The 9,460-nt window shown below is 51.0% G+C and overlaps 1 protein-coding gene across 1 annotated transcript; it reads right to left on the bottom strand.

Annotated features, from left to right (window-relative positions):
• Positions 1-3,382: 3,382 nt before the first annotated feature.
• Positions 3,383-6,490, bottom strand: Clec3b (C-type lectin domain family 3 member B). Its single transcript, XM_090323369.1, has 3 exons — positions 6,317-6,490; positions 4,608-4,706; positions 3,383-3,904 (listed from the first exon to the last, which is right to left on the bottom strand). Exons 1-3 carry the CDS (start codon positions 6,423-6,425, stop codon positions 3,504-3,506), a joined length of 609 nt encoding a protein of 202 aa, XP_090179495.1. The 5' UTR covers positions 6,426-6,490; the 3' UTR covers positions 3,383-3,503.
• Positions 6,491-9,460: the final 2,970 nt, after the last annotated feature.

The following is a 9,460-nucleotide window of genomic DNA, read 5'->3' on the forward strand; positions in this document are numbered from 1 at the left end:
AGCATTCTACAATTGAGGCACAGATCTCTCCTGGCTTTTTTTTTTTCTTTTGAGGTCGTTCATTGGAGATAAGAGTCTCATGGGCTTTCCTGCCCTGGCTGGCTTTGAACCATGATCCTCAGATCTCAGCCTCCTGAGCAGCTAGGATGACAGACGTGAGCCATCACAGCATCTGTGTTCACCTGCTTAATTGTAGGCCAGTCTAACTCATTGTGGAGCATGTCTGGTGCTGGATCCTCCATTGCTCAGAGGGGAGAAGTCAACAAGAGTTCCTATCAGTCACAGCCTTAGTCCATTTTAGAGGATTGCTTCCTGTGGATTAACCAATTTCTACCTGGAAATAATTTATTGATGTAGATATTGTTAGCTAGCCTTTTGTTTCCTATACCTTTTTTTTAAAAAAAATAAGTAAACAAATTTACAAATCAAATGTGTGTTTGGGTGATTTTAATTTTCTTCCGGTTTCCGGTTAACTAGAAGCCTCAGTGCTCTGAGCAATTTTTTTTTGTTTTTCTTGGTGGGCTGTAGAGCTTGAACTCAGGCTGAATGCTGTCCTGAGCTTTTTTCTGCTCAAGGCTACAGTTCTACCACTTTGAGTCACAGTGCCACTTGGGATTTTCGGATGATAAGAGTCTCATATGGACTTTCCTGCTCAGGCTGGCTTTGAACCATAATCGTCAGATCTCAGCCTCCTGAGTAGACAGGAGGACAGATAAGGTAGCCAAGCCTATGGGCTCGTAGTTGTCATTTTAGCTCCAAAAAAACCCACAAAGAGCTAGAAGTGGAGCTGTGGCTCAGAGTGGTAGTGCACTGTCTTGTTGAGCACAAAAGCCCAGAGACAATGCCCACACCCTGAGTTCAAGCCCCAGAAATGGCCAAAAGGGGAAAAAAAAAAAAAGCAGTGGGAAAGGTCAAATCCACGGACAGGTACATCCAATTTGCCACACATCTCAAACCTTAAGTAGAAGCATGCTGATAAATGATTTTTTTCTTGCCTATACTGCCACCTGCGGCTGGTGGCAGGTAATGCCTGTCCTCAGGTTGTCAAAGTGGCTGCTTTACAGCCCTCGCTCACATAGAAAACCTGGAGTACACTCAGGAGGGTAACCATTCTCACTTTTGGACATTTGAATGCACCCCGCCTGCACCCCAGGCCCCTTTATCCTTCTAGAAGGCTGGGGAGTGGGTGGGGGGAGTTGAAAGAGTTCAAAACGGAGCTAGAAGACGTGAATGTGGATGTGAAGCCTGGCTTCTTGCCAGCTGTGCCACTGTGAACTTAAGAGTCTCATGGCCTCCTCCCGTGTCTAGAATTCCATGAGATGGCTTCCCATGACGATGATAGATGGGCATGCGTAAAGTATGCCCATGGTTTACAGCATGCCCTGACCAAGCAAATCATAAACTACTGTGCATGATGAAATGCAGCCAAGTGCCCAGGGCTCAGGTCTTGTCATCTTAACTCCTTAGGAGGTTGAGCTCTGAGGATCGTAGTTCAAAGCCAGCCCAGGCAAGAAATTCCTTGAGACTCTTATCTCCAATGAACCATCAGAAAACCCCTGGTATGGGTGGATGGATTTGGAGTAGGCAGGGCAATCCGATCTAAGCCTGGCTGTAAATGCTCTCAGGCCTTGCCTGTAGGGAACTTTGAGCTGTGAGATCAGGAAAGGGTTAAGATGTTAGAACACAAGGGCCAGGAGTGTGGCCCCTGGATTCGATTCCTCAGTACCACATACATAGAAAAAGCCACAAGTGGTGCTGTGACTCAGGTGGTAGAGCTCTAGCCTTGAGAAAAACCCAAGGACAGTGCTCAGGCCCTGAGTTCAAGGCCCAGGATTGGCAAAAACTAAAACTTAAAAAAAAAAAAAAAGATGTTGGAAGACAGAACCAGACTCTGAGGTCTGTCAAGGAAAGACATGTGATGCTGTCTGAACATTAAAAAGCTTGATATCTTGGATAAAGGAGTGGATTGTCACTAAACTTAACCCATTCTCTGAACTCAAGTAACTGCTGTCTCCTGGCTTAGACCCCACCCCCCTCCCGACAAAAGCCTAACTCCCAACCCCACCTCCTGGCCCAAGCTCAGATCCTGTGGGAAAATTTGTCGTCCCTGGCTGTGCCTCAATAAATAGCCCTGGCCTGTTGAGAATCCGTGCGGCTTATTCCTTTTTTTCCATTTTTTTCCTAACAATTCACATTTAGAGTCTAGGTCAGCTATCAGAGGATGGGAAGATGTTGTCTGCCTATCCCCTGCAGGCACCAGCAAGACCCCCCCACAGTAGGCCCTCCAGTGGGAGAGGAGTGGGTACTGTCTCTCATCTGGAAGGGGAGGGGGGATCACAGGCTAGATTCCAGTAGATGGAAGGAGAATTCTGCCAAGGGAAGCCTAGAAAGCCCAATGATGAGGGCTGCAACTTGAACAGCCAGCCATACGCTATCCATGTGAATTCCCTGCCTCTCCATCACTTGCTGTGTTACGTAAGGAGAGGAGTCTCTCTCTCCCCTAGCTATTTCAGGGGCTCGAGCTCTGAGGAGTGTGGTTGAAAGCCAGGAAGGGCAGGAAAGTCCTGCCAAGACCATCTTTCCTCCACCTCCCTCCTCCCCCTGCCCTGGGATGGAAACAGTGGGTCCAGATCACCTTCCTCAGGATTCTGGGATCTCCCCCCCGCCCCCCCACGGTCCCTCCAGAACCTGGCGCGGACTTCAGCCACTCTAAATCCACTTTTATTTGCAAACAAGGGGAATCGCAGGGATTCCACGACACAGGGTCCCACCAGCAGCCCTCCCACACCTCCCATGGCCACGCCCCAGTCCAGAAAGCCCCGCCCCTCTCTACTCTGGCTCCCCCAAAGACGGCCACGCCCCCAGCATAATCTTTAAAGTCCCTCCCCCCTCAGGGCTTCCCATTGGTCCTTTCCTTTCTGGTTCCTCCCAGTAAGCCGCCCCTACCCCCCCCACCCACACCACACCCCGCCCTGGAACTACACAGATGGTGGACTGACAGATGTAAGGAGGACTTCCCATTGGCTCTTCCCTCTCCGGCCCCGCCCCACTGACCCGCCCCTCTGCCCTTCACCCCGCCCTGGAACTACACAGATGGTGGACTGACAGATGTAAAGAGGACTTCCCATTGGCTCTTCCCTCTCCAGCCCCGCCCCAGTGACCCGCCCCTCTGCCCTTCGCCCCGCCCTGGAACTACACAGATGGTGGACTGACAGATGTAAAGAAGACTTCCCATTGGCTCTTCCCTCTCCGGCCCCGCCCAACGACCCGTCCCTTTCCCCCCCTTCGCCCCGCCCCAGAACTACACAGATGGTGGACTGACAGATGTAAGGAAGACTTCCCATTGGCCCTTCCCTCTCCAGCCCCGCCCCAGTGACCCGCCCCTCTGCCCTTCGCCCCGCCCCGGAACTACACAGATGGTGGACTGACAGATGTAAGGAGGACTTCCCATTGGCTCTTCCCTCCCAGGCCCCGCCCCTCTGCCCCTTGGCCCCGCCCCAGAACTACACGATGGCGAACTGGCAGATGTAAGGCAGCTGGTCGCGGCAGCGCTTGTCGAACCATTTGCCGCCGGCGGCAGCCGCCAGGGAGGCGCAGTTCTCGGCCTTGCCGCCGTCGGGCTGCGCCGTGATCTCCGTCTCCCAGTTCTTGTAGGTGATGTGTCCCCCGGTCATGTCCACCCAGGCGCCCTCCGCCGCCATGTCGTTGAGGCCCAGCCAGACCTCGGGCTCGCCGCCCAGGCTCTGGCGCCCGTACTCGTCCAGGGCGTCGTTCTCGGAGCCCGCGTGCGGCGTGGCCAGGGTCCCCCCGCGCGAGATGCAGTCCTCGCTCGCCTCGTGGAAGGTCTTGGCCTGGCTGAAGGCCAGAAAGCACTTTCTGTGCACCTTGGTGCCCTTCAGGCAGACTGGCATGGCGGGGAGGGGGGGGACAGGGGGGAGATGGCGGTGATCGAAGGCTCTTTCCAAGCCACCCTGATCCTCTTTCCCATTCTGCTCACCTCTAGACCCCTCAGACAGGCGCTGGCACATCGAGCCTCCCCCCCCCCCCACCACACACTGCCACTTAGCATCCCAGATACAAGATGTCCTGGACTTGCCTTGCCCCAGGCTAGCCATGAAGAACCATGATCCTCTTATCCTAGCCTCCTGGGTAGCTAGGATTACAAACATGAGCCACCAGTCTCTCTCTCTAGATAGAGATATGGATTCTTTTTTCTTAGGTATACCCATGGAGCCTCCAATGGGAACCTGTGCTCTCCATAGCCTTGTTCCTCGTGCCTCTGCTCAGTTCTGTGTCTCACCCCCACCCCGCCAGACTTCTCCAGGCCTGTCTGGCAGATCAATCTTAAAAGGAGGACATCAGGCGAATGCGCCCCTAAATGCTGAGCAGTTATGCGCAGGCAGATCCTGGAGCTGCAGCTCCTGCCGGGTTGGCAGTCATCCATCCTGATCTTGTTGTGTCCCAGCTGTGGCTAAGTCTGGGGTGGGGCAAGGGGACAGGCCTATAAACCTGGTGACCTGGCCTTACAGTCCTGGACCTGTCACCAGCTGGAGGCCAGAAGCCATCGTCCTAGGCAGGCTCTTTGGCCACAGGATCCCAGCACTCACCTGTCTGCAGAGCTTGTTGCTCCTTCAACAGGGCCACCTCCTGGGCGAGGCTGTCCAAGCGGCTCTTGAATTCTTCAAATATTTTGGGGCCCACACCATCTAATAATGGAATCAGGAAGGGGTGGAGACAGACATCCATGTTGGAAAATCCGTGAGAGCCAAGGACAGGGTCAGAGGACTCCTCAACAAACCCCAAAGGGGCAAAGTGAAAGGGTTTCCCCTTATCCATAAGCCCTAGATGTGTTCTCTGCCTTTGCTAGAGTAACAGCTATTCCTGACTCCACTCGTGGGTGTGTGGGTTTACTCCCTCCTGTACTCACCAGGATTCTTGGAAGGGATGAGAGAGCTGCATGGACTTGGGATGCAGCCACTACATCAAGTCCCAAAGAAATAAGAGCCGAGGCCAGCCGCTGGTGGCTCACGCCTGTCATCCGAGCTACTCAAGAGGCTGAGATCTGAGGATCTCAGTTCAAAGCCAGCCCATGCAAGAAAGTCCCTGAGACTTTTTTTTTTTGGTGGGTCATGGCGCTTGAACTTGGCCTGAGCACTGTCCCTGAGCTCTTCAGCTCAAGGCTACCACCCTACCCTTGAGCCAAGCCCCACTTCCTATTTTAATTACTGCACCCTGTATCCCTGAGACTCTTATCTCCAAGGAACCACCAGAAACCTGGAAGTGGAGCTGTGGCTCAACGTGGTAGAGGCGCTAGCTTTGAGCAGAAGAGCTTAGGGACAGTGCCCAGGCTCAGAGTTCAAGCCCCACGACCATCACCACCACCACCACCAACAACAACAAAAAGCCCACAGCAAGCCTGTGAGTAAATGCCACTTTCTCCAGCTTTACAACCGAGAAGATTAAAGATCACAAAGCACAAAGCCTTATGGCGCCTTCTGCTGGCTACTGAATATTTCCAGACTGCCAAACTAAAGGATTGATATATTTTTCCCTCCCCACCCCAGGCTTGAATTCATCACTTTGCACTCACTAAGCAGGTGCTTAGTTGCATGTCTAAGCACTTTTGATTTCTTTAAAAAGTTAGGAGTTCAGGGCTGGGAGTTTGGCCTAGTGGTAGAGTGCTTGCCTAGCATGCATGAAGACCCGAGTTCGATTCCTCGGTACCACATACATAGAAAAGAAAAAAAGCCGGAAGTGGTGCTGAGGCTCAAGTGGTAGAGCTCTAGCCTTCAGAAAGTCCAAGGACAGTGCTCAGGCCCTGAGTTCAAGCCCAGGACTGGCAAGCAAAAAAAAAAAAAAAAAAAAAAAAAGAGTTCAGTAGTGGGAAAGGGAGAGGGACAGATATTAGTTTATATAATCTAGAAGGTTCTCCCTAATTCTAAGAGTCGATGATTCTCAACTCTTCTGCCAAACACCCTGCCATGAAGGACTTCACTTAAGAGCCCAGGACTAACGCTGGGCACTAGAAGCTCAGGCCTATAATTCTAGCTCCTCTGGAGGCTGAGATCTAAGGATCATGGTTCAAGTCTAGCTCAGGCAGGAAAATGCTGTGAGATTCTTACCTCCAGTGAACCACCTAAAAACCCAAAGTGGTACTGTAGTGAAAGCAGTAGAGCACTAGCCTTGAGCAAAAAGGGCTCAGGGACAAAGCCTAGGTCCTAAGTTCAAGCCCCACAACTGACAGGAGAAAAAAAAAATCCCACAGACAAGGAGATTACATGAGAAAGTGGGGGGGAAGCCCTGAGCCCCTTCTTACCTTTTTTGGCGCTAGCAGCCTTCTTGACTTTGGGGGTCGGTGACTCCGTAGTGACAGGAGACAGAAGGTAGAAAAAACAAAGAAGCAAATAGGCGCTCCAGAGCTCCATGCTAAGAGTGGGGACTGTGGATTGTCTTAGAAAGTCCTGGCAGCTTGGGGCCCTGAGCTGCCCGTCTTAAAAGCAGTAGCCACAAGGACTTCTGTACAAGAAAGTCAAGCTTTAACTTCAGGAATGCCAAAAAAAAAAAAAAAGAAGGGGGGGCGGAGGAAAGTTTGGGAGCCATAGAACAAGGAACACCCACCCTGCCTTCTAAAGGGAATCAGATGGTCAGATGTCCTGAGGATTCTGGGAAATTCCAAATAGTCTCAGCTCACCACACATGTCTGTCAGGCATGTCTGTCATCTCATGTGGCCTTGAAGGAAACGGAGGCTCAGATAGGCTCAAGCCACCCAGCCAATAAAAGACAGTAATGCTCGTCTCTCCCTGATTGATTAGTGAGGCTTCAAATGATGTATTCAATAAGAGAAGCCTGAGCTGGGCGCTGGTTTGGCTCCTACTCGTCATTCTAGCTATGCAGGAGGCTGAGATCTGAGGATCTTGTCTTGAGAGCCAGTCCAGGCAGGAAAGTCCATGAGTTTCTAATCTGCAATGAATCACCAAAAAGCTGGAAGTGGAGCTGTGGCTCAAGTGGTAGAGCACCACTAGCCTTGGGCAAAACAAGCTAAAGGACCAGGACTGGTACACACACACACACACACACACACACACACACACACACACACACACACGCCATTTGACTTTCCTCTGCCTTCCAGAACAGGCTCAGGGAGGGGTCTGTTCCTCAGCCTTGGGGGAAGGAGTCTGGCCTGGCTGGCTTCATGTACTGGGAAAGGTGCCAAGGGTGTGAGCCCGGACAGGAAGCTGAGGCCCTGTAATGACCCTGAGCTCCACCTCTCAGAGTGGGGGAAAAAAATAATTTGTTATTCACAGCTGGATCTTCCATGAGACAATTTGGGGCCTGGACAATTATATAACTGAACGAAGAGCCTGGCTTCCTGGAATTCTTGAGTGGGTAAGACAGATGAAAATTAATGTTGTTTTTTTGCTGCGTGTAGTTAGCCCAGGCCTGTAGTTAGTTAGGAGGCAAAGTTTGGGGAGGTTTGTGGTTGGAGGCCAGCCTGACTTTCCCCCTCATTGCAAATGTTTATAAGCCCCCCATCTCAAGGGCATAGTGGGGGCAGGATTTTGGCCTAGTGGTAGAGTGCTTACCTAGCATGCATGAAGCCCCGGGTTCGATACCTAGGTACCACATACACAGAAAAAAACTGGAAATGGTCCGCAAGTGGTAGAGCTCTAGCCTTGAGAAAGCCCAAGGACACTCAGGAAACTAACTACAGGTAAGAGATTCATGAATTTCTCTGCCCCAGCTGACTTCGAACCTGGATCCTCGGTCTCCTGAGTAGGTGGGATTACAGGTAAGAGCCACCAGGGTCCTTCTACTATGTCTGGCCACAGAACAGCTGGTAAGGGGAATTCCAGCTAGGGTATATATTTCTAGGAAATGTGTCACACACATCTACCCACAAGGCTCAGCTTCAGCATTATGACTTCCTGGGCCCAAAGAATGATCTTAAATCCTTTGGAAATACAAAAATTAAGAGGAAAAAGGCTCAAAAGAAGTGGTGTGTGTGTGTGTGTGTGTGTGTGTGTGTGTGTGTGTGTGTACTGAGGCCAGGAGCTGTCCCTAAGCTCAAGGCTAGTGCTCTAGCACTTTTTTTTTTAAAGCTTTTTTTTGGGGGCCAGTCTTGGGGCTTGAACTCAGGGCCTAGGCACTGTCCTTGGGCTTTGCTCAAGGCCAGTGCTCTACCTTTTGAGCCACAGCACCGCTTCCCACTTTTTTCAGTATATGCCGTACTGAGGACTTGAACCCAGAGCCTTGTGCATGCTAGGCAAGCACTACCACTAGGCCAAGCTCCCAGGCTAGTGCTCTAGCACTTTGAGCTACAACTGCACTTCCGGTTTTCTGGTGGTTTCTTGGACTTTCCTACCCCGGCTGCCTTTGAATTGTGATCCTTTGATCTCAGGCTCCTAAGTAGCTAAAATTACAGGCACGAGGCACCGACTGATGTTTCTTTCTTGAAATGTTTAAAGGACATAAAAGATTACGACGGCAAGGCACTGCTGGCCCATACCTGTGAGCTACTCAGGATCATGGTTCAAAGACAACCCGGACAGGAAAGTCCATGAGAATTCTTAACCTCCACTGAACCACCAGAAAACCGGAAGTGCAGCTATACCTCCAGATGCTAGAGTACTAGTCTAGCAAAAAGCTCAGGGACAGTGCCCAGGCCTTGAGTTCAAGTCCCAGGGCTGGGAGAAAAACAACAACAACATAACACAAACCCCAAAGGCTTCTAAGTTTTATTCAACCTTGAGCTCCTCTTCAAGAGATCAGATGTGGCCTGGGGAGTCTTCACTTGCAATGAGCTTTCCATTAGGTGACAAATTCCTAGTAAGTCACCTCATTGGTCTCAGTAACTGTAACATGAAGGTGCCATGGCCGAAACTCTCCATCATGAATCAGTTCCCTCCCCAAGGCCCTCTAAGTTTGATTTAGGAGTTTTAACATGGCTCTAACCCTTGGAAGCCTTAATCCTGCACAGTGAGCAAAATAACTGAGCTCCTGTCCCGAGAGTATAAAAGCTGGCAGACAACGGATGACGACGTCTCTTAAGCAGCGAATGCTAATAATGTTGATAAAACATGCAAGCTTATGAAACACCAGGGAGTGGTTATAAAACACAAGCAATTTCACAAGAGTGATAAGAGGGGTTGGCTAAGGTCCAACATGGCTGCCAAGGGCCCTGACTCAAGCCAATTCCACGTGGTTCTCTTCCATGCAGGATATGGGAAGTCTGGCCAGCCAGGGAGAATACACATGGTACGATGAACAGTTCTCTGTAACATCTCTGAGTGCTGGTCCCAGGGTTTGAACTCAGGACCTGAGCACTGTCCTTGGGCTTTTTCAAGGCTAGAGTTAGTTTTACCACTTGAGCCTCAAGATCACTTCTGGCTTTTTTTTCTATGTATGTGGTACTGAGGAATCGAACCCAGGTCTTCGTGCATGCTAGGCAAGCACTCT

This window comes from Megascapheus bottae, chromosome 32, assembly GCF_031878675.1.
Source record: "Megascapheus bottae isolate mThoBot1 chromosome 32, mThoBot2.hap1, whole genome shotgun sequence".
Lineage (NCBI taxonomy): Eukaryota > Metazoa > Chordata > Mammalia > Rodentia > Geomyidae > Megascapheus > Megascapheus bottae.

What these genes read in the sequence shown, in the direction of transcription:
- Clec3b (XM_090323369.1), bottom strand. Translation starts at nt 6,425, where the DNA reads ATGGAGCTCTGGAGCGCCTATTTGCTTCTTTGTTTTTTCTACCTTCTG. An exon ending in GGCTGCTAGCGCCAAAAAAG is followed by an intron (nt 4,707 to 6,316) that starts GTAAGAAGGGGC and finishes TTCCATTATTAG; the next exon opens with ATGGTGTGGGCCCCAAAATA. An exon ending in GCAACAAGCTCTGCAGACAG is followed by an intron (nt 3,905 to 4,607) that starts GTGAGTGCTGGG and finishes CCGCCATGCCAG; the next exon opens with TCTGCCTGAAGGGCACCAAG.